The 26,137-nt window shown below is 34.8% G+C and overlaps 1 protein-coding gene across 1 annotated transcript in view; it reads right to left on the bottom strand.

The window, feature by feature from the left end:
* The window catches only part of LOC136032308 (60S ribosomal export protein NMD3-like), a 54,615-nt gene that overhangs the window by 27,175 nt on the left and 1,303 nt on the right, over positions 1-26,137 (bottom strand). Inside the window, exons 2-5 of the mRNA XM_065712595.1 lie at positions 19,852-19,986; positions 16,166-16,316; positions 9,326-9,460; positions 6,747-6,855 (exon numbers count right to left, since the gene is read on the bottom strand). Coding sequence (XP_065568667.1) covers positions 6,747-6,855; positions 9,326-9,460; positions 16,166-16,316; positions 19,852-19,986 — 530 coding nt within the window. The remainder of the gene's footprint in view (positions 1-6,746; positions 6,856-9,325; positions 9,461-16,165; positions 16,317-19,851; positions 19,987-26,137) is intronic.

Genomic DNA, 26,137 nt, shown 5'->3' with positions numbered 1-26,137 from the left:
CGCAATTAATTCTTACTCATAATATGAAGGAATCTCATTACTCATACCATTAAAAAGTTGAGAGGCATCCGAAATCAAAATTCATTGATTATGAATTCGTGTGGCTGTTAAAACAATCGCCTGATACTATCAAGAGTTTTGATACCATTTTTCACAGGCTGAGGAGTGATTATGTTTTTCTGCTAAGTGAAAACTAGAAATACAGAGCTTATCCGCACATTTCAATTCTCGCGATGAAAGAACTGAATTTGAACCCCCCCCCAAAAAAAGGACTACGAACAAAAATGCATATAAATAAATTTTGATATTTTGTTGTGTCCCCCCCTCCAAAACAAAAATCCTGGATATGCCCTTGCTAACTGCATACAATGAAACCAGTGTTTGAATTTTTATTTCAAACTTCCATACCGAATTTAAGACTTTTCTAAGGTAAAGCAACACAACAAGCTTTCGTTCTTACTATTAGCAATTTTTCCAGACCGAGAAACGAAACTTTTAGTCACAACAGAGAACGGAAGACCCCTTATTTCATCGGATAACTTGAATTAAAATAATAATCGTAATTTTCGTGATAGTTCAGAGAACCCAATTTTCATTCGACAAAATTTGGGAAAACCTGGACGATATCGGGAATAATGGAAGGACTGGTTTCTGGTTCTGGAAGGTTTCTGGTGCAAAAAATGGCTTTTTAATATTTTGAACACCAGATAAAATCTTCTGTGTAAAAATATTCGTTTGCTAATAAAAATAAAATATAAGTGATTTTTTAAGCTTTCTCCGTGTTCTAAAAAAATTCTACTATGTAGCATACTTTCTTTTGAATTGCTGCAGCCTTACTGCCCTCTCTTGGAATGGCTGTTTCCAAAAACTGAACTTATTTCGAACCCAAGAATGTGCTCTGCTCTTCATGCAGCATCTAGTAGTCCTTCCCCCCCTCAAATGGCAAAAATAGCAGTAGAAGTTACACTGACCTCCTAGCAATTTTGACAGACAGAGAAACGAATTTTCTGAACTTTCAATCAGAAAAGAAGCAAATCGAACAGAAGAGCCCTTATTTCCTCAGATAACTTGAAATGCAGGTTTCCTATCTTAACTTTCTTTAAAGGATTGAGGAAGATACACGTAGAAATTTTCAGTGGGGGGATGTAGGAGTGTTATATTGTGTAAGCAACAGTAGTTTCATTTTACGTGGTGAACAAATAGACAAATAAATGTTTAAGAAACAACAAGATACTTGGTTTTTTTTTTAATGTAATGTATTATCGGCTATTGAATATGGGTTTAAGACCTTAATATCTTTTATACCCTTTGTTGACCACAGATATACCATCCGAGTTGACAAAGTATAAATGTTTTATTTATTTGTTTAATTAACGATACAAACTTTAACGAATAAAAAAAAATCAGCATATGAATATGTTACAACCTGGCTTCACTATTATTCCAAGAAAGTCTTCTTTCATATATTACAATTACCAAAACCTTTAAATGAATGCAGTATCACTCTGAAACCTCTTTTCCATGATAAGGTGAAATATACTAGTTGAATTAGTTTGATATTTCTATGTCAACATTGATTTTTTATCAACATATACATGTTACATTACATCAACATTGATCAACACTAACACAGATCAACGTTGGTATTTGAACTGGGTTGATATTTTTTTCGTTTCCTTCTAAGACCCAGTTTATAAAAACAAAGTAGTTTACAAAGTGGGTAATTATAGAGTTATCTCCATAATCCTATAAAGAGTTGTCTCTTTTTTCGGTATTTCCCTGGGGCTTTAATGTCAATTGCAGAGTTGTCTCTATAGTCCAATAAAGAATTGTCCTTTTTTCGGTAATGCCTGGTGATTTCATGTCAATATTGGAGTTGTCTCCATAATCCTATAAAGAGTTGTCTCTTTTTTCGGTATTTCCCTGGGGCTTTAATGTCAATTGCAGAGTTGTCTCTATAATCCTTTAAAGAGTTGTCTCTTTTTTCGGTATTTCCCTGGGGCTTTAATGTCAATTGCAGAGTTGTCTCTATAATCCTACAAAGAGTTGTCTCTTTTTTCGGTATTTCCCTGGGGCTTTAATGTCAATTCCAGAGTTGTCTCTATAATCCTTTAAAGAGTTGTCTCTTTTTTCGGTAAAACCTGGACCTTTAATTTCAATTATAGAGTTGTCTCTATAATCATATACAAATTGTCTCTTTTTTGGGTAATAACCTGAGGCTTTAACGTCAATTATAGAGTTGTCTCTATAATCCTATAAAGAATTGTCTCTTTTTCGGTAATTCCTGGTTATTCAGCGCCAATTATGGAGTTGCCTTTTTTTTCTGCAGTACCTAGTGCTTTAATTTCAATTACGGAAGGGTCTCTATAATCCCATAAAGAGTTGTCTCTTTTTTCGGTGATACCCTGGGGCTATGGTGGTAATTATAGAGTTGCCTCTATAATCCTGAAAAGAGTTGTCTTTTTCGGTAATATCCTGGGGCTTTAATGTAAACAACAGAGATGTGTTTTTTTTCGTTAATACTGGTGCTTTAATTTCAATTATATAAGTAATGTTGTCTCTATAATCCTATAAAGAGTCGTCTCTTTTTTCGGTAATACCCTGGGGCTATAATGTAAATTATAGACTTGTCTCTATAATCCTATAAAGAGTTGTCCTTTTTTCGGTAACACCTGGCGATTTCATGTCAATATTGGAGTTGTCTCTACAATCCTATCCTCTCCGTTTGATTCCGTTATCTCTCATTGCCTTTCCTGTGCTTATTAAGACGAAGTCTATCAAAATGATCCAAATAAAGGGGAACAGAACACAGCTCTGCTTAACCAGCTGCTAACCTTATTTCCTACCTTAACCGCAACAGTATTATTCTCGTACATAGCACTAATCACTTTAATGTATTTGTCTGGCATACCATATAAGGATAAGACCTTTGCTAACGTTCTTCTATCAGCAGAATCGAACGCTTGCTCATAATCTATAAAACTGAGGACCAAAGGTGTTTGACAACAATGGCACTTCTCAATTATTTACCTAAGAGTAAAAATTTGGTCGACATATCCTCTACCTTTTTTAAAACTGCACTTTTCTTCCCTTAAAACTTCGTCTACAGCATCTCTCAGTCTAAAAAGTATTCATATTACTAAGTAACTTGCTGCCTACAGAGACCAGACTAATGCCTAGATAATTACGACACTCACTCTTCAATTATAGAGTTGTCTCTATCATCCTACCAAGAATTGTCTTTTTTTCGATAATACCTGTTGCCTTAATTTCAATTATAGAGTTGTCTCTATAATCCTATGAAGAGTTGTCTTTTTTTCGGTAATATCCTGGGGCTTTAATGTCAATTTTAGAGATATTTCTATAATCCTATAAAGAGTTGTCTTTTTGCGGTAATGCCTGGTGCTTTAATTTCAAATATAGGGTTGTCCCTATAATTCTATGAAGATTTGTCTCTGTTTTAATGTCAATTACAGAGTTGTCTTTTCTTTCCGATAATACCTGGTGCTTTAATTTCAATTATATAGTTGTCTCTATGATCCTATAAAGAGTTGTCTCTTTTTTCAGTAATACCCTGGGGCTTTAATGTCAATTTTAGAGTTGTCTCCATACTTCTATAAAGAGTTGTCTTTTTGCTGTAATGTTTTTGCAGTAATACTTTAATTTCAAATATAGGGTTATCCCTATAATTCTATGAATATTTATCTCTTTTTTCGGTAATATCCAGGAGCTTTAATGTCAATTATATAGTAGTCTCTATAATCCTATAGAGTTGTTTTTTTTTTCGGTAATACCTTGTGATTTAATGTCAATTACGGAGTTATCTTTTCTTTTCGATAGTACCTGTCGCTTTAATTTCAATTATATGGTTGTCTCTATAATCCTATAAAGAGTTTCTTTCTTCAGTAATACCCTGGGGCTTTAATGTCAATTATAGAGTTGTGTCTATAATCATATAGAGTTTTTTTTCGGTAATACCTGGTGATTTCATGTCAATATTGGAGTTGTCGCAACAATCCTATAAGAAGTTGTTTCTTTTTTCGGTAATACCTGGTGATTTAATATCAATGATGCAGTTGTCTTTTTTTTTTGGTAATACCTGGTGCTCAATTATGGAGTTGTTTCTATAATACTATAAAGAGTTGTCTTTTTTGGGAAATACCTGGTGATTTAATGTCTATAATATAGTTGTCTCTATAACCCTACAAAGAGTAGTCGCTTTTTTCAGTAATACCCAGGGGCTTTAATGTCAATTATAGAGTTGTCTCTATAATCCTATAAAAGGTTGTATCTTTTTTCGGTAATACCTTGGGGCTTTAATGTCAATTATAGAGTTGTGTTTTTCTCGGAAACAAATGGTACTTTAATGTCAATTATAGAGTTGTCTACACACAATAGATTCAGAGCTGGAAAAGAATTTCAGACTGAAAGAGCAAACTTATCCATAACAGTCTAATCTCAATAGGTAAACCTATCCATTTAGTTTTTACTTTTCGTTTCGTAATATCACCTCTTTTATTCCTAGTTTATACAACCAAGTCGACCAAATTTTCACTCTTGGGTTAATAACTGAGAAGTGGCTCAGTCATCAAACACCTTTAGTCCTCAGTTTTATATATTATGAGCAAACGTCCGATTCAGCTGATATAAGAGCTTTAGCGAAGGTCTTATCCTTGTATGGAATCAGTATTTATATTTAAGAATTATTATTTCCAAACTGCAAAGCTAAGTGTTAATCAAGTATTTTCAAACTAATCCCAAAACACCACAGTTGAATTTAATCAACTTGATCTCTAACAAGCTCATTGGGTGAGGCCATAAATAAATAACCGAAAATCAGGATATTTTTTTCCCTCAAAATAAACGATCTTATCCCTCTGATTTGAAAATATTGAACAAAATAAACGAATGTTATCTTTGTTTTAATCAACTAAGCTTTACTTAACGGTTTGGTCACGTACCAGAAAACTCTACGTAGAGCTCGAATCTACTTATCACTGCCTAATGTACTGATAAAATTTGCTCCGTAAAATTACATAACGCAACGTAACATCTAAGTTATGCTAGTTTAAAAGGTTCTATGGCATAGTCCAAATAAGTCCTGATGCACAGGGTGACATACTGTATATGTCATATATATATACATATATATATATGTATATATATATATATATATATATATATATATATATATATATATATATATATATATATATATATATATATATATATTTATATATGTATATATTTATATACTACTACTACTACCACTGCTAATAACTCACTGCAGCACCAAGCCACCTGAGGCCAACACAGCTACGCACGCTCCTCCTCCAACTTAATCTATTTAAAGCCTCCCTCTTTACACCCTCCCAGGAAGTTCCCATTTCCTTTAAATCTTTATTTATGACATCCTCCCAACCCAGACAAGGACGACCTGCTTTCCGTGTAGCCCCAGACGGTTGGCCAAAAAGGACAATCTTCGGTAATCTGTCATCATTCATCAGTAGAACGTGGCCTAGCCATCTCAACCTTTCTTTCATTATAGCCCTAGAAAGCGGGATTGAACCACATTTTTCGTACAACCTTCTGTTTGAAATACGGTCCGTCAGCCGGGTGCCCAGAACAATCCGTGGGCAATTTCTCTGGAAAACATCTAGTAAATTTTCATCTGCTTTTCGGAGTGCCCATGCTTCAGAGCCATATTTGACCACTGTCATCACTGTAGCTTCCAATATTCTAATCTTGTTTGCAGACTTATCTTTCTATTCTTCCAAACTTTTTTTAACAGTGAAAAAACACCCTGAGCCTTAGCTATTCTACTTTGAAAATCTTCACTGCTCCCACCATCTTTACTAATAATACTACCAAGGCAACTGAAGCTCCCAACCTGATCAATCTTTTCGTTACCTAATGTCACCTGTTCATCTTCACTTATTCCTAGCCTTAGTGACTTAGTCTTCTTAACATAAATTTTCAAGCCTATTTTAGCACCCTGAACTCGCAAAACCTCTAAAAATTCATTCATTTTGCTCACACTTTCATCTAATATGCTTAAATCATCAGCATAATCTAAGTCCAGGAGCGTTTTTCCTCCCTATTTTATTCCGTGGTCTCCAATTGCCTTTCCTGTGCTCCTTAAGACGAAGTCCATCAAAATTATCCATATAAAGGGGGATAGAACACAACCCTGCTTAACTCCTGATTTAATACAAAACCAGTTGCTAACCTCATTTCCTACCTTAACCTTAGCAGTATTATTCTCGTACATAGCACAAATCACTTTAATGCATTTTTCTGGTATACCATATAACGATAAGACCTTTGTTAACGCTCTTCTATCAACAGAATCGAAAGCTTGCTCATAATCGATAAAACTGAGGACCAAAGGTGTTTGACAACGTAGGGACTTCTCAATTATTAACCTAAGAGTGAAAACTTGGTCGACACATCCTCATACATATATATTTATATACATATATAAATACATACATAATATATATATATATATATATATATATATATATATATATATATATATATATATATATATATATATATATATATATATATAGTGTGTGTGTGTGGGAATTGGTCTTTAATCTGTTAAAATCCTTAAATTCAGTAAGAAGTGACTTTCTTACTAAGAGATTGGGCCGAACGTCTGAATTTAACATCCCTCCTTTCTTAATCATCATACTATCTACAGTTAAACAGAGACAAGTGAAGCAACAGCAAACCCTTACCATGACAAGGCTTAATGCTAAGCGTGTTTTCATGTGCTCTATGCTTCAGAATCAATTGTTCAAGATAATACAAGGTTTTCTTGTGGTCTACCTTCTGTCTCACTTGTACCTAAAAAGAGACAAAAAAGAGCTCAACAAAAAAATAACTTTTAGGTACAGAAAAGAACTTAGACTCAAATAAAGGTCACGAAGAATACCTAACAGTACTAAGGATTTGATACTAAGCAACGGCACTGTTTCTGATTTTTAGAAAAATCAGAAACAGAAAAAACAGATGAAAAAACACAACAGGACAGAAAAAGAAATAGGTCTGTCAACAACAGGTGACCTGTTTCTCCTTCCTTTTCAATTTTTTCTTTTTTGGAAAAAGATAAGCAGAAATAGCATAGGTAAAACAGAATCAGTGCTGATGCTTTGTCTATAATCAGGAGGAGCATAGACGGTAAAGCACCTGAAACTCCTTAATTTATAAAGAAATCTTATCGACTACCCCCCTTTTTTCTCATTGACTGATATTAAAAGTAGAAAAAAAATATTTAAGCGCTAAGAGAGTTTTAAAATAGGGGGTATATAATTATCTAAGAAAAATCGTGTATTCAAAGTATTCATTTCTTACATTAGTTGGAATTACCTTTTAAATGATTATTGTAAAAGACTAAGTAAGTAAACAACCTTCCAATTAGCAGTTATATTTAGCTTTTACAGTTCTTCGTAACGAATATAAGTAAGGAGCGACCCGGACCAATAGTAACCGATACTTAAAAAAACGGAATCTCGATACCAATAGACATATCAAAAGAATTGGCTTCCATCAAAGCTTAAGATCCTGAGAAAATGTGCCTGATTTTCGAAAAAAGGGGATACTCCCCCTAAAAGTCTTGGAAGCCTAATAAAAATCACACTATCAGATTCAGCAAATCAGAGAACCTTACTGTAGAGGTTTCAAGCTCTTATCTTCAAAAATGTGGAATTTTGTATTTTTTGCCAGAAGAAAGATCACGAATGCGTGTTTACTTGTTTTGTTCCCAGGGATGATCTTACCGACCCATTGATCCCAGAATATCGTGACATGGCTAATTCGAACGGAAATTAAAACTCCTAGTACCCTGTTTTAAGTGACCAAAAATTGGAGGCAACTAAGCCCCCACCCACGCCCCTTTTTCTAAAATCATTTGATCAAATTTTGAGATAGCCATTATGTTCAGCATAGTTGAAAGGTCGAATAACTATGCCTTTGTAGATATCCTGACCGCCCACAGCCCCTGGTGAAACGTCTTTAAGTTACACAGTTTGCCGATTGTTCACGCTTAGTATTGTTATTGGGTAGTATGCATACATTTTTTGGGTACGGGGAGGGGAAATTTTATGCTGATGGGACTTTGAACGAGGATAAATATCCATAGGGAGGGAAGTCTCCAGGGAGTGAATTTTCCAGGGCAAATTTTATATTGGGGAATTTGCCAGAATTCCTATACGAAATTAGCGATGAAGACCACACTGCCTTTCCATAACAAACAAATACAAAGTAGAAACAATAGGAAAAATCTTTTCAAGACAGTGGAAATCAGCTCTGTGAATATTTCGGCCCTATGTCCAAGGGCCGTTTTCAGCACAATACGAGAACGAGAGAGAAAATATGTATATATAAGTAAACTTACATAAAATTGTGAGAATTCAAACTAATAATGTATTTTAAAAAACTTTTTTTTAAAACAGCCCTAGCATCCTTACTTCAACGACGTTCAACCAGGACTCTTGTTGACGAAGTTCAACCGAGTCCTGGTTGAACTTCGTTGAAGTAAGGATGCTAGGGCTGTTTTTTAAAAAAAAATTTAAAAAGTCATTAGTTTTTTTTTTATTATTAGTTTTCGTTAACCTTGGAGTAGTTAATTAGTTTTTCTTATTATTATTAGATTTTTTGTTTTTTATTAGTTTTATTTCATTAAACTAGTTTCAAAATAATTTTTTACACAAAAATAACGAACAATACTAATTTTCATTAAAGAGTAATTTGGCTTCTTTTTCCTGGCTTTTATACAAATATAAAGGTTAAATTATGCAACTATTATTGTAGCAAGAACTTTTAATGCGACTAAGTGTATTTTAGTCATAGGGTAAGCCCTTAGAGAAATAATACCCATTGTGTCTACATATGAAGAAAGCAAGGAGCCTATAAAGAAATAAGTCAAATAGTACATATTCAAATAAGTCAAATAATATACATTGTGTTTTTACATGAAGAAAGCAAGAGACCTATAAATAAATAAGTCAAATTGTACATATTCAAATAAGCCAAATAATATCCATTGTGTCTTTATTTGAAGACAGCAAGAACCCTAAATGGGGTCGGAAAGCAGGTAATTCGCGGTTGGGGAGGGAGGATGTGATAAAGAAACATGAAGGGAAATGAAATTTCCTGGGAGGGTGTAAAGAGAAGGCTTTGAATAGACTAGGATGGAGGAGGAGCTTGCGTAGCTGTGTTGGCCTCAGGTGGCTTGATGATGCGTTGATATGTTAGTAGTAGTAGTAGTAAGAGCCCTATACATAAATAATTCAAATTGAACATAGCAAGGACTTACTAAAACTTTCCAAAAATCTTTCGCTTCAGCTTTATGGCAATCTTCACAAAACTGACCATTAACAGTAAACTCAACAATGAAAACTTGCTGTAAGATAGTGCCACCAAAAACTTCGGATTGAATCGTTAATTTCACCTGTAATAACAAAACCAACCATTATTATGAGAATGCAGACTTCCTATATCTATACAATGTTATTCCATTAATATTAATATAGAGCGACTTTTAACTCATAACTAAGTGAAGCTGAGGTAAATTTGTTCATTTTTTTTCTTCTTAACATGAGCATAACTTCAACTTAGAAGCATAAGGCTATATATGGGCCCAATCTGATATCCAAATATTTGGGACCAAAGTCCTATCTAATAGGTAAAACTAGGCCACATTTATAGTGCAGCGTATAGCAGCCATATATCTCTAATGCTTTTTGCAGAGTTTAGCACTTGATTAATTACCGTTGATATCCAAATATTTGGGACCAAAGTCCTATCTAATAGGTAAAACTAGGCAACATTTATAGTGCAGCGTATAGCAGCCATGTATCTCTAATGCTTTTTCAAGAGTTTAGTGCTCGATTAATTACCGTTGATATCCAAATATTTGGGACCAAAGTCCTATCTAATAGGTAAAACTAGGCAACATTTATAGTGCAGCGTATAGCAGCCATGTATCTCTAATGCTTTTTCAAGAGTTTAGTGCTCGATTAATTACCGTTGATATCCAAATATTTGGGACCAAAGTCCTATCTAATAGGTAAAACTAGGCAACATTTATAGTGCAGCGTATAGCAGCCATGTATCTCTAATGCTTTTGCAGAGTTTAGTGCTCGATTAATTACCGTTGTTATCCAAATATTTGGGACCAAAGTCCTATCTAATAGGTAAAACTAGGCAACTTTTACAGTGCAGCGTATAGCAGCCATGTATCGGTAATGCTTTTTGCAGAGTTTAGCACTTGATTAATTACCGTTGATATCCAAATATTTGGGACCAAAGTCCTCTCTAATAGGTAAAACTAGGCAACTTTTACAGTGCAGCGTATAGCAGCCATGTATCTCTAATGCTTTTTGCAGAGTTTAGTGCTTGATTAATTACCGTTGTTATCCAAATATTTGGGACCAAAGTCCTATCTAATAGGTAAAACTAGGCAACATTTATAGCGCAGTGTATAGCAGCCATGTATCTCTAATGCTTTTTGCAGAGTTTAGCGCTTGATTAATTACCGTTGATGTCCAAATATTTGGGACCAAAGTCCTATCTAATAGGTAAAACTAGGCAACATTTATAGTGCAGCGTATAGCAGCCATGTATCTCTAATGCTTTTTGCAGAGTTTAGCGCTTGATTAATTACCGTTGATATCCAAATATTTGGGACCAAAGTCCTATCTAATAGGTAAAACTAGGCAACATTTATAGTGCAGCGTATAGCAGCCAGGTCGTTGTTATGTAATACTTATGTTATACCTCATTGTAGGTGCTTGGCTTTTAAATAAAACTTGTAATTGTATGAAATTCTACATGGTATCAGAAGTATAGAAGATGAATTCAACTCATTGTTCTACACCCATGATTGACTGGAACTCCCCTAATCTAGAGCAGACATGGACTAAGTTTAAACAACCTGCAAAGTTAATGTTTAGTGGCCCCCTGAGAGGCAAATCGGAAACTGAGAAGTGCTCATACCTACTGATATGGGTTTGGGAGAAGGGCAGAGACATATTTAACACATCCAGTGTTGCTGATTCTGAACAAACAGTAGCTGCATACCTATCAAAATTTGATGTTTATGTTGAACCAATCGCTAACCCCTTATTTGCAAGATATCAGTTTTACAAGAGAAACCAAGATCATACTGAGACAGTTGAACAATATGTGACAAGTTAAAAGATCTTAGCAAAAGACTTTGTATCTGGAAATTCAGAAGATGAAAATGTCAGATACAGACTTGTTTTTGATATAAGAAATGACAGAATCAGAGAAAACTTACTTACAAGGATCAACACTTACTCTCACTACCGCTATTCACACAGCCCGAACAACAGAGGAAAGCCAAGCACAACTACTAACTATGAATGGAACAGAGCACAAAACAGTTAACAAACAAGAAGTTGACGCTATAAACAAAGGTCCTGAATGTTACTTATGCGGCGGACAATACTTTCGTGGGCATAAGTGTCCTGCAAAAGGAAAAACATAATCTAAGTGTGGTAAACTCAACCACTTTGCTCGGGTGTGCAAGAGTAAAGCGATTCACCAGCTGGAAATTGCTGGATCAAGCTCTGGTTTTCAGGCAAGACAAGCATCAGATTCACACAGACGAGCATCAGACTTTTCATCTAGCCTCGGAAGTGAGTTCTATGTTGATTCAATTCATTCAACTAATCAATCCGATAACCATAACATTGGGTTGTACCTCAGCGAATAAAAATGTTATATGACCTTTAAGATCGATGCAGGAGCAGAGGCAAATATACTTCCATTGATGGTATATGACAGCCTATATCCCCGCCCAAGTCTAAACAAGACCAATAGCATTCTGACAAGCTATACCAATGGAAAGTTAAATGTTATGGAGTGTGTGAAGCTGAAGTACAGTAGAAAGATAGAACTGGACAAAACATAAAATTCTTTGTGGTCGATACTGAAAAAGTCCCAATCATCGGTAGACCAGCCAGTGTTGACCTAGGTCTTGTCAAATTTATATTTAGAATCCAATCTATGCAACAGACTCCTGATGGAATCAAAATCATGATTGACAATTATGCAGATGTTTTTGAAGGCAGTGGACAGCCACCTGGCGTATGTAAGTTAACATTAAAGGAAGGAGCTATCCCCACCGTTCAACCACCAAAACGCGTACCATTTGCGCTAGAGAAGAAACTAAAGGCTGCACTTGATCGCCTGAAGCAGTTGAAGGTCATTGAGAAAGTTGCAAAGCCTACAGACTGGGCCAATTCAGTTGTGATAGTGGAGAAAGCAAAAGGGAACTAATGGATATGATTGGACCCGGTTGATTTAAAACAGAACTAAAAAAGGCCGCATTACCCAATTCCAACGTTCGAGAGCATCGCCCAAAGGTGTGCAGGCGCTGAAGTGTTCTCCAAACTTGATGCCACCAGTGGATTCTGGTCCATAACGCTTGACAAAGAACGGTCGTTACAAACTAAAAAGGTACCCCTTCGGTATTAATTCTGCTCAAGATGACTTCCAAAGAAAAATGGAGGAGGCTTTCAAAAACCTTGATCTGGGGTTGATAATCGAGGACATTGTCATATGCGGCGCTGATGAAAAAGAACACGATGAAAGGCTCAAGGCAGTGCTTGATCGTACTCGCGAGAAAAACGTTAAGTTCAACCGAGATAAATGTACATTTGGCACAGACAGTTTCCCATACTTTGGACATCTCCTGACCTCAGAAGGAATAAAACCCGACCCTGAGAAAACTCGGGCCATTTCCAAAATACCACCCTCTAGAAACAACGATCAACTGCAAAAACTTTTAGGTATGTTAAACTACTTGTCTAGGTACATACCAAACTTATCATCACTGAACAAAAGCCTGGGAGAGCTAGCACGCGCTGATCAATACGAATGGCAACCACCTCATGAACAGGCACTTGATAAGATAAAATCAGCCTTGTGTAAAAACTTAGCGTACTTCAACCCGAAATCCAAAGACAGAGATGAAGGCAGATGCATCAAAGCACGGTTTAGGTGCCGTACTATCAGTTAACGAAACGTTCACTCAGTGAAACTGAGCAGCGATACTCACAGATAGAGAAGGAACTCCTCGCATTTGTATCTGGATGCAAGCATTTTCATCAGTGAATATATGGTCAAACTGTAACAGTGACAACAGACCACAAGCCGTTAGAAAGCATCCTGGTCAAGCCGATATCAAAAGCGCCACCATGATTTCAACGCATGATTCTATCAATCCAACCATATAGTTTGAAACTTGTATATAGACCAGGATCTGAATTACCAGTGCCTGACGCACTGTCAAGGTTGCACATATCAGACGCGGACAATGAAAGTGAACAACAAGAGGAAGTTTTTATCCACACACTTTTCAAAATCTTACAATATCCGACAACAAGATGGAAGAAATCAGGCAAGCAACCTCGAATGAATTCAAAAAATTGAGCCAAACTATAAAGAAAGGAGGCCCCTTTCTCGAAAACAATGTGAATCCAGCTGCTGCACTTTCTGGAACCACAGAAACGAACTAGTCATCAACCAAGGCATAATTCTGAAAGGGACTAGAGTTGTAATTCCCCCATCCATGCAGCCTGACATCCTGCGAAAACTGCATGTATCGCATCTGGGTAAAGCCAAAACCAAGCAGCGTGCTAGGACTGCCATCTTCTGGCCTGGTATCACGAAAGACATCACTTCCCTCATATCCAGGTGTGACGCTCGCAACGCATATCGTGACAATCAGCAACAAGAGCCGCTTTTATGCTCCAAAATTCCAAAGTTGCCTTGGGAACACGTGGCCGTCGACATCTTTGATCAGCACAATCGCCACTATCTCATCACAGTTGACTACTATAGTCAATTCTTTGAGCTCGGTAAACTAGAATCATTAACCTCGTCAGCCATCATTACGAAACTGATAAGCCAGTTCAGTCGCCATGAAATACCAAAAAGACTCACATCTGATAACGCCCCTAATTTCTTGTCATCAGAATTCAACGATTTTACCAAACTGTGGGACGTAAGTCACAAAACGATAAGCCCAAAATACCCTCCCAAGGTAAAGGACTTGTCGAAAAAGCAGTACAAATTTTAAAAAAAAACTCATGTCAAAGGCACAAGAAAACAACTCAGATCCATGCTTAGCCATTCTTGAATATCAAAATACACGAATTAATGATGGACAGCATTCACCTGCAGAATTACTGATGAGTCGCCAGCTCTGTTCAATACTACCAGTGATTTCATCACAGCTGAACCAAAAATTATCCCTTATTCGTCGTTCGAAGTCAACAAACAAACAAAAAACTTTCAGAAATCATACCATGACAGAGCAGCTAAACCGATGACTACCCTAAAGGCATGGCAGCCAGTGTGGGTCAAACTCATTGATGAGAAGAAATGAGAAAAAGCATTGTTAACCAATGCCTTTGAAGATACCCCTCGCTCATACCTGGTGAAAACTGAAAATGGCTCAACGTACCAAAGGAACCGAGGACACATCAAGCCCCGAATGAGCCTAAATGATGACCCCCTTTACACCATAATGACCGCAACAGATGACTCTCACCATTTCTCACCAAGGCCCACCTCCGACAGTCCATCAGTCGGAGCTGAAGGAAACATGTTACTATCTGTAACACTCCCTTCACCACGAATATCTTTGGTGCTCCCACCTACAGAACCTGCATCCACATCTCCCGTTGCCGAACATTCACAAAGCCCCTCTATATAGATGCCGAGGGCCACCGGATACACCACCCGCTCTGGCCGAATGGTTAAGCCCATCGTCCACTTGGATCTGTGAGGCAAAAGCTAAGAGAAGAGAGGAGATGCAGAGCTTAGTGCTTGATTAATTACCGTTGTTATGTAGTACTTATGTTGTACCTCATTGCAGGTGCTTGGGTTTTAAATAAGCCTTGACATTGTATGAAATTATAAACCTTTTTTTATTGATATAAATGACATAAGTTTACGTTGAATTTATCTGTGACAAAGCAGTCAAAATAGATGGTTATTTTGCAATGAAAAGAGTGAGGCATCACAAGGTAGATTTTACCAGAAACTTTTGGGATATAGCATAAAGTTTGGACTTTTCCTGACAAAGACCACGTCAAATACGCCCGAGGTGCCTTTTAAGCCTCGAAAAGCACCAATGTAGACTGGAGTTGCCCATTGCTTATGTCGTGTTTTTATGTCTTGCGTCGCAGATCGATCTTTCTATTCTTCCAAACTTTTTTGAATTGTGAAAAAAAAAAAACTGGGCCCCGGCTATTTTACTTTAAACACCTCCACTGCATCCACTATCTTCATTAATAATAGTACCCATGTAATTGAAGCTATTCACTTGATCGATCTTCTCATAAACCTCACCTCTTCACCTTCTTTTATTCCAAGTCTAAGAGATCTAGTCTTTTTAATATAAATTTTCCAACCTAATCTTGCACCTTTGTGCAAGTACAATAATCTTGTACTTTGTCCTTAGGACAAAGTACATCAAAATGACTCAAAAGGGATAGAATGCAACCCTGCTTAACTTCTATTTCACTACAAAACCAGCTACTAACCTCATTTCCTACCTTAGTCACAGTCCTGTTGTTCTGGTACATAGCATTAATCACTTTAATGTATTTATCTTGTATACCATACAACGATATGACCTTCAATAAAGTTCTTCTATTGATTAAATCAAACATTTGCACATAATCTATAAAACTGAGGACTAAAGGGGTCTGATAAGACACTTCTCAATTGTTAATGTAAGAGTGAAATTTGGGTAGACACATCCTCTCCCCTTCCTAAAATCACACTGTTCCAGCCTTAAAACTTTATCTACTGTATCTCTAAGTCTAAAAATCATCATAACACTGCTTTATATTTTGTATAATTTGCCGGTTTGTCTTACATTTCTTCGACCCCCCCCCCCTCAATAAACTCTAGCTCATGCCTTGTGGAAGATAACTTATTTTGCCTCTCGGAATAATTTGACCAAATAGGCGATACGTGCATGTAATCATGTCAAGGCACAGCACATATGCCAGATACGGTTGCATGTGCGAGAGGCGTGCAACCATGATATGTACCTCGATCGAACTGTTTGTAAATAAGGCTACTCTTTTAAATGTCAATCTTAGGGTCTTACCTTAATCCTTTTTGAATGTGGTTCTGTCCATACAAATCCAGCGTCAACCAACCTAACTTTGTTTAAACCTTTCAATCTTTGCAAACACAAGCCTAAAAGCTCTCTAGACTCTAAGGATGCTTTAATCCACTGCGATGGAGGCTGTAGATATCTAAAAAATAATAATGAAATATAATTAAATAGAAACATTATATGGTTTCAACTATAGGTGATACCCAAACACAAAGAAATAGAATATCAGAAAACTTTTCCAGGCAAAAAAGATTTAAAACGGAGCAATTTTCGTCCTAAGTCCGTCTAATTCCTTGAAAATCTCCATTTAGGGGCTCTTCAAGTCCCGCATAAGGATATGATTTAAACCATGCTTGCATCACAGTTACAAGTCATTTATCCACTCCGTATAATAGCATGGAGCCCTTTGATGCTTCAAACCTAAAAAATGTTATTGTTTGTCTCATTGTCGGTTTTTATTTTGAAAAAGTTATTTTATCTTTATAAAATGCTTTTATGCTTTAGAAGAACAGTTCAAAAGTAACAAGAATTTAGATTATTAAGTTGTTTTGTTATGACCTCTTTTTTATAATAATTATTAGTTATGTCATCTTTCTCAAGCTCAAAACCTTTAGCAAAAAATTTCGTATACAGCATTGATTAGAATGAAAGGAAGCTACAGCGATGGCAGTGGTCAAATATGGCTTTGAAGCATGGGCGCTCAAAAAAACGAAGGAAAATTTGCTACATGTTTTCCAGAGAAATTGCCTATGGATTGTTTTGAGAACACGGCTGACTGACCTCATTTCAAACAGTAGGCTGTACGAAAAGTGTGGTTCAATCCCGCTGTCTAAGGCTAAGATGAGAGAAAGGTTGAGATGGCTAGAGCACGTTCTGCAGATGAAGGATGACAGACTGACATAGATTGTTCTTTTGGCTAACCCTCTAGGACTAAACAGAAATAATGTCATCCTCGGTTGGGGTAAGAAGATGTCGTAAAGAAAGAATTAAGGGAAATTGGAACTTCCTGGGAGGGTGTAAAGAAGGAGGCTTTAAATATATTGACATGGAGGACGAGCGTGCGTAGCTGTGTTGGCCTCGGGTGACTCGGTGCTGCAGTGGGTTGTTGTTAGTTTAATTTATTGCCTTCAATAAAGAAGAAGAAAATATAAAAAAAAAAAAAAATAAAACCAAAGGCAAGTGACTCGACTTTGACATTAGGCTTTTTGGCTTTTCAATTTTTAATTCAGTTAATCTTGGGTTTATCTGTTTGCTATTTTTTATGGCTCCGCGTGTTGTTTGGTTTAACTCTTCTAGTTTACGGGTTTCCTTCTACTAATCAAAGATTACGGCCGAGTTCTATAGAAGAGAAATGATTCACCATGCATGAATCTTACTTGAGAAAATCGTTCAATCTATCGCATACTTTTCATCCCCACAAACGGAGATTTAGTGGAACTCAGCTATCAAAAATCGTCCAAACACATCCTCAATTTATCTTTCCTTTTTTCTACCTTATTTGAAATATATCCTATCTGTTTTGGTCTGTTACTTCCTTTTCCGATTACTCTTATTTATCAGTTATTTAGTTATTTAGTTCATTGCAAAAAGTTACTGTGCTTTATGAAATATTCTATCTGGATATAAAAGCATTCTCATTGGTGACATACCTAAACATCATATCTGAATATTTCACACTTCCAAAAAAATTGCCAAGAACAGTTTGTTAACGGGTTGTGAAAGAGAGGATCAGATGGTTAATGCAGATTAGAAAGATTAAAGGGCCAAGTAGACCAAACATAAATTGGCTTGCTGGCCCTCCCTTTCAGAACAGCTTAGCAAATGGTCTTTCACATTTATTTTAGAAGGGTGAAAATGTCAGATGTGACTGTGACACTGACCTTATTATTTTAGTTTTTAGCAATTTTGGTTATGATTATTGCAGAGAAGGTGAAACTTGTACATATGACTTCATATAATAGAATGGAGCCTATAGACGCTTCATAGCTTTGCATTTTTGTTGCTTGTCTTATGGTCTGCTTTCAATTTGATGTACTTAACAAGAACTACCTAATTGGTGAAACAGTCCATGTGCAGCAATTGATGGTTCTAAGATAGTGTGAGCATCATTTGTGATTTTCACCCATATAATAATTCATATAGAAAAATTTTTAAAGACTCTCTAATTTCATATCCAGGATTTTGAAACTTATGAGCAGTTTACCTACAGTATAAAACACTTTTTTATAATATAAATTAGCTTTTTGGAAGGAGCCCTTTGGCAAAAAAGCAAATAATAAAGCAATTGGCAATTCGCACTGAAGGTTTTTTTTTTGCTTCAAAAGATGATGAAAACATGAGAGTACTTTGTGCTTCTGCTTGTACCCTTACTTTACTTGTAGCAAGTAACTTCACTTACTTTACTTATTTTACCTACAAGCAAATAGCTTGTGATATTTTTTTCTTTATTTATTAAGAGCTAGGCTACTCATTTCAAAGATTGAAGAACTACAAAACACATTTTACCTGAGTCACCAAGTGTTTTTTTTTTTTTTTTTCACCATCTCCTTCCATGAATTTTTTTTATTCCCGGGTCGTTGTATTCTTTACAGTGTATATCATGCAATGAAGGATATGATCTAAAGCCTGTCATTCATTTGTCAACATCTATTCCCCGTTTTTTCTTAAAGATATTGCCTCACTAAATGATTCGTTTTAACTTCAAGTTGAAGCATAGCAAAGCGATTTTTTTCACTTGGGAATGCCTTTTTATGGCTTAGCAAAGCAATTTTTGCAAAGCAAAGCAATGTTCACACTCTTTTAGAACTAAGCTTTAAGACCAACACAAACAGTATTGGTTGGTGGTGCAGTTTGAGACAATAATACAGGGGATGCAATCTTAACATATTAATCACATCATTCTGTCCCAAATTAGTTTCCTTGCATTCTAAATCCTTGGTAGGAATCCTTGATATCTTGCATACATGTATGGACAAAGTTCCAAAGCTGCCGGTAGCAGAATTTGAAAGAATTCCAAAAGCTACCAACACTTTAGATGCACAACATGTGTTTTGACAGCTCTTCTTTGAGCAAAAAGTATTCTTCTGTGTAAAAATGGTATTTTCAGACAGAATCTGCCAACAAATTTTAAAACTGCCAAGTAGCATTGCTACTTTACTACCCAATTTTTTGCATGGCGACTTGCATAAGTTTTAGATAATCACCAATAGCAACACTTTTTCTTGCCATAAAAATCTCCATTCTCAATAACAGAACAGAGCCTACAGATCCTCCTCTGTTCCAAATTTGTGTTGCTCAACAAAAACAAAAATATTGAATCAAGTCTTTTAAAGGAATATTTAAAAGGAAGTTTCTGAAAAGCCAGTCTTTATGTTTTTTCCTGCCATGTCTTGTTTGTTATTTGAATATAAAAGACTTCCTACTGTTATATTTGATCACATACAAACAACTCTTGGTAAAAAATTATTTACTAGGACGAAAGGCCTTGAATCCCATGCAATTCATTTGATTTTTACAGGTAAAGAAAAATAGCTAACAAATCCTTAATGCTTCCATCCTTAAACTAGTCATCAGCAACATTTAAAAAAACTCATCGCTTCTTATTCTTGCAGGTCCTCTTTAGTTTATCTCTATTATAAATGCCTAAAAAGGCATATCACATTCAAAATAGTTACCTATCACAGCCTTTGCAAAAGTATAGTGTAGACTGCTTGGGTATTCCTTCTGTAATGTCAACGTGTGTTCTGATACATGCAACACACATGTTTGATGGATTTGCTTCAATTAAGGCACCACATTGGCAACATAATCTACAATAAAAATAATTGACTATAAACACAACTTAACACAGAAGAATGGCTACAAACACGGGCTAATAATTTTAACTTTTGACTATAATTTGCCTCTTCCTCCCCTTACAGAAGAACATTCTGATATACAAGCCCCTCCCTCAAAGGTTTTGACATAAACAAAACTATAACTATTACAAATATCAACATAAAATAAATTTGAATAAAATATCAAATAGTTTGTGGTAACATACCGTCAGTAAGGAGCAACCTGGGCTAATAGCAACTCAAACCCTAAAAAGCTACTTTTTTGTAAACAGTGTATACATGAAAAGAATTTCCTTATTATAATAATTCAAAATACATAGAATTCATCAACTTCAAAATTATGCATCAAAAACTATAAGCCTTAGAAAATTACTTTTCTTTAAAAAAAAAGAAAAAACACCCTAAGGGTGTTTTTTATCTTAATGAAATTACACTCATAATTACAATCAAATTTAGCACATCAGAGAACCATAATATACAGACTCCCATCTACAAAAATGTTGAATTTAGATTTTTTTTTTTTTTTCAAGAAGGTAGATCATTGATGCATGTTTATATATGTGTTTTCCCCATAGGTTATTGCATTAAAGCAATGGCCCTGGAATAATGGAAGACAGCTCATTCAAACAGAAATTATAAGTCCTAGTACCCTTTTAAATTCGTAAGTTGGCTAAAAGATTGTGCCATGGCAAAGTGACATTTCCTGCCATTTTGTGGCACCAAACTAAATTATAGGTTATGAGCAACTCAAGGTTGCTTTAGAGATTTCATTGAAGAAACTCTATTTAGCTTCTGTGGCCCTCAGTCACAGTAGCAACAATCATATATATAGATAATTGTTGTATTTATTTCTTGAGGTTTTGGATTTTATTAAACCACTTATTGAAACATTACTCAGTTACCTTAATCACCCTGTTTAGCGTGTACCCTTGATATATGACAAGCAATTAGACTAGCTTACAAAGCATTAACAGTAAAATAATGTGATGGTAAACTCGGATGACTATAAAAAGGTACTTTTTATAAACAGTGTATACACGAAAAGAATTTCCTTATTATAATAATTCAAAATACATAGAATTCATTAAGTTCAAAATTATGCATTAATAACTACAAGCCTTAGAAAATTATTTAACTTTTCAAAAAAGAAGAAAACACCCAAAGGGGCAGGGGGAGGACAAGTAATCTTGATAAAATTACACAATCAAATTTAGCACATCAGAAAACCCTATTATACAGGATCCCATCTACAAAAATGTTGAATTTAGATTTTTTTTTTTTCACGTAGGTAGATCATGGATGCATGTTTATTTATGTGTATTCCCCATAGGTTATTGCACTAGAGCAATGGTTCTAGAAAAATGGAAGACATCTCATTCAAACAGAAATTAAAAGTCCTAGTGCCCTTTTAAATTCTTAAGTTGCCAAAAAGATTGTGCCATGCCAAAGTGGCATTTCCTGCCCTTTTTTGGCACCAAACTAAATTATAGGTTATAAGCAATTCAAGGTTGCTTTAGAGATTTCATTGAAGAAACTCTATTTAGCTTCTGTGGCCCTCAGTCACAGCAGCAACAATCATATATATATATATATATATATATATATATATATATATATATATATATATATATATATATATATATATATATATATAGGTAATTGTTGTTTTTATTTTTTGAGGTTATGGATTGTATTAAACCACTTCTTGAAACATTACCCAGTTACCTTAATCACCCTGTTTAGCTTGTACCCTAGATATATGTCAAGCAATTAGACTAGCTTACAAAGCATAAACAGTAAAATACTGTGATGGTAAACTCTGATGACTATAAAAAGGTACTTTTTATAAACAGTGTATGCATGAAACGAATTTCCTTATTATAATAATTCAAAATACATAAAATTCATCAAGTTCAAAATTATGCATCAAAAACTACAAGCCTTAAAAAATTACTTAAATTTTTAAAAAAGGAGAAAACACCCCAAGGGGGGGGGGGACAAGTAATCTTAATGAAATAACACAATCAAATTAGCACATCAGAAAACCCTATTATACAGGCTCCCATCTGCAAAAATGTTGACTTTAGATTTTTTTCAGGAAGGTAGATCATGGATGCATGTTTATTTATGTGTATTCCTACATAAATACATTTATGTGTATTTATGTGTATGCACTTGGAATTGAAGAGAAATGTATGTATCATTGAAAGATCTTTCTTTTTGATATATGACAAGCAATTGGACTAGCTTGCAAAGCATAAACAGTAAAATACTGCATAATGGTAAACTCTGATGACTATAGAAAAATTATTTTCTTAAGACATGTCTTCCTTAAACTATTAATTACATGTTTCTGCATTATCTTTGAATTTTTACAAATAAAAGGATTACGAAATTAAGTTTCTGTTTCTTTTCTTTTTTGTAATCATAATCTCATAACTTGTAATACAAAAGACCTACATAATTTTGTAATCACAAGACTTTGTAATGCTCAAAATTTGGTAACAGCCAAAAGAGAAGCTGTAGAAAATCCAACAGTTCAGGTATGATTAGACCTAAGATGGAGCCAGGGGGAAAAGAATGTTTTCACTTTGATGTCCTTGGTACTTCAAAATCCCAAATAAGATCAAAAGCTTCAAGATCCCAAATAAGATGACCAGTTTTTACTTATTATGGTTATTCAATCTGTTCAGGACAGATGTGCATCTTGTGCAACTACTTCCTGCACCCTTTCAGTAAATTACAGCTAGGCAGAGAAAAATCAACTTGTGTTTATTGTGTAAATAGACCATAGTAGTTAAAAAAAAAAAGAATTGGTGGCATAAAAAATCAGTGGTGTTTTTATTTAATTTGGATAAATTTGTTAGCTAAAAGAGAATGTGCCTTCCAACACTCTTTCTAAATATAGTACCACAACTTCCACTTTGAGCCTTAAATGATGTCTTATTCCTTGCGTTTTATTTTTATTTTTTTAAAGTAGAACTAAGATATCAGAGAGAGAGCAAAGAAAATATCACTAAGTCCCAATTCAATGTCCTTTCTAATTTTATTAGTCATTGCTGTAGCAATTGTGCCCAAGAGCCAATAGCTAATTGGGACAGATATAGTCCTAGGCCAAAAAAAATTTGGGAATCCACCAGATCAGCAAAGTTTTGAATGTTCTCTAGGACTATATCTAGATGTATTAGAGGAGGTTGAGATGCACTTGGGATGGCAGTGGTTATTACATTTGGGAAGAGTAATGAATAAAGATTTGAAAAGTACTTTTTTTCTAATTTCAAGTAACCTGCAAAAACATGGAGGAACTATTTGTTATAATATAGTTAGAATCCACTTCTGAGAAGCAAGTTGTAATTTGAGATGCCAGCAACTAGTATTACATTAAATTTCTTCTCAGTCAATTGGACTATCTGTCTTGGCCTTTTCTACAATTAGCCATGGCTTGATGCCAACAACTATTGCATTTTAATGGAATAATTGTGGACATCAAGTCATGGCTTGAAGAAAAACCTGGCATTAATTGCCCCCCTTCATTACCAACATTACCATCTCCCACTTATGCTACACCTCTCATCTCACTCCACAATGCCAAACTAGAGTCAATCTGTTAATGAATAAAATTAAAACTTCTCTTGATTACATGTTCATCTTTAATCTAGCAAACCAACTTAATATTGGAAAATTTAACCAAATAAAGAAAGAAAGAATTTTGCCGAGTGTTTAATCTCAAATTACAAAAAGGTGCTGGTGAAAATGCAGCAAGAAGGTGAAAACAATGCATTGGCTTGCATTTAATGCAGTTGGTATCAGTTCAGCATTCCTACTCTCCAGAAGGAAACACTATGAAATTCTGAAAACTATTTTTGAAAGTTCTAAAATACTTGCTTGTATTGTCTCTTAAGGAATATAATAAAAAAAAACTTTACCCTTCCCCCCAGCCAACAAGTATATAGCCTGAGTAATATAAATATTCAATGAATTTTTCATATGATGACTCTTTTCTTCCTGCTCCTTGTTGCCATTGTCTTGCTTGTTTGCTGTTATGACAATTTTATTTTTTTTTAATTGTTTAATTTTAATTGTTATGTAATGAGATGACAATTTTAGCTTCAAAAACCTTATATAAATATTTTAACAAGCAACTTTAAAAAGAGAACTTTGATGATTTAATTGGTTGGCACAAAGAAATTGGCAAGTAAATGTCTTAGTGTGACATATTTATTATTGACTATTTATTATTGAATTTGTATTTTGGTATGAGAATCTTAACAATTAGTATGAAGAAAAGGACTAGCCTATGAAATATTCATTAAGTATGTGTAATTTGAGCTATATATTTGTCCATTATGGAAGGAAGTTCATTGGTACACATTAAGGAATGATATTAGTAACTATTTTAGAATTTCTTGTAAATACATACATGATTGCATTACTGAAACAAGGACAAGGTGAAGACACTAGCTGATGCCTTTTTTATTCTCTTTCAAAGTATAATTATTGTTTCACTTGCAAAAGCCCCTCCCCCTGTTGGTCCTATGTGTAGTCCTAACTCCTAACTTACCTCTCTGTTCTTTTGCATCTTTTGATGTTTTTCTTTCTCTTTGACTTGGTTTCTTGTTTCATTAAGACCATTGAACCTATACCCAAGTGTAAAAGAATTTCAAATAGCCTATTTTGAAATTAGTTATGATTCAAATTTGGTTTATGGACAAGGTAACAATAGAAGTAAATATCATAGTGTGATTAATAGAAATATGCTACATATTATAAAAGAAGAATTTTCATGTTGAGGCATTTGTTTTTAGTATTGTACAAAGCCAAATCCTAGAGTTATATATTCAACAAAATTATTATATTTGGAAAGAGCATAAAAAGACACCAAGTAGTATGTCCACCTTGTCCCTGCATCAGAAACAAAATCAAGTATATAGCCTTATTTGCTGATTTTGTTTTTGATGTACCATGGATATACGCATGAAAACATTTCCCAAGTTAAAAAAAAGTATCCAGAACATATACATGCCAATTTAAGAAAGATTGAATCTAATATGAAAGTTTTGATGTAGAATAGTTTTATTTAAATAAGCCAAACTGTATGTGTATGTACATATTTATTTCCTATCAAAAGAAACAGATGGAGTATAAGATAAGATATAAAAAAAAGTGAAAACACACTACAAAAGAATGCACAAACACAAGAAAAATAACAAACAAATAGATATCTAACTACAAAAAACAAAAACTATTGCCTCAAAGTAATTGCCCAAGGATGAGTAACAATATTAGAGTTATATCTGGTGATCTGGGCTAGTATTGCTTCATTAGGGTTGATAATCCCATACCAACTTGTCACAATATGGTTACTTGTCCATGGTGGAAGCCAAAGAAGCTTCCACTAGTAAGTTTAAGTGAGTCTATTAGTTTATTAGTCTATTAATAAGTCTAGTAAGTTTCCACTAGTAAGTAAATTTAAATGTTAAAAACACAGTTTTCCAAAATTTAGTTAGTCAATCCCAAGAAGAGTAGTCCTAGTTACCAGCAAATGTTAACTTTTTGAACCTGTATACATCATGTCCAAGATAGGAGACTTATGCTTTGATTTAGGATGAAGAAATTTTAATAAGACTTTTTTATTAAGACAGGGCACATTACTGTCTGAGTAGCCTACTAGGGTCCTTACTCTACATGAATGCATGCAGAGGTCTTTTCTATTAGGAATGGTGATCCTAGGCTTCCCTAATATGGTAAAGGTCTAGAATTGAACCTCTTTCAGAAGGAAATGGTAAAATTCTAGTTGATTGACTTTTGGCTATCTTGGAAAGGGGTTATGTTAGGAAAATGAAACTCAACATTATGGAGTTATTCCAGCCCAAATATTCTTGTATTTACACATATAGAATTGCAATCATTTCTTTTTTGTTGATAGGATATTTGAAATTACAAATCTGTAATAGTTTAGAAACAAATTTGGGCTATAGCCTATATTTGCACATTAGGGGGCTCAGGGTAAAGCATAGCATATATTAAATATGTAAACTAACCATTGCTGCATTTAATATATGCTATGCTTTACCCCCCCTCTCCTAATGTGCAAATATATAATAACCCCATAACAGTGATTTGT

The sequence above is a fragment of the Artemia franciscana genome, chromosome 10 (genome assembly GCF_032884065.1).
Source record: "Artemia franciscana chromosome 10, ASM3288406v1, whole genome shotgun sequence".
Classification (NCBI taxonomy): domain Eukaryota; kingdom Metazoa; phylum Arthropoda; class Branchiopoda; order Anostraca; family Artemiidae; genus Artemia; species Artemia franciscana.
Note: the sequence above shows the minus strand (reverse complement) of the source record. Positions and strands in the feature narration are given on the sequence as shown.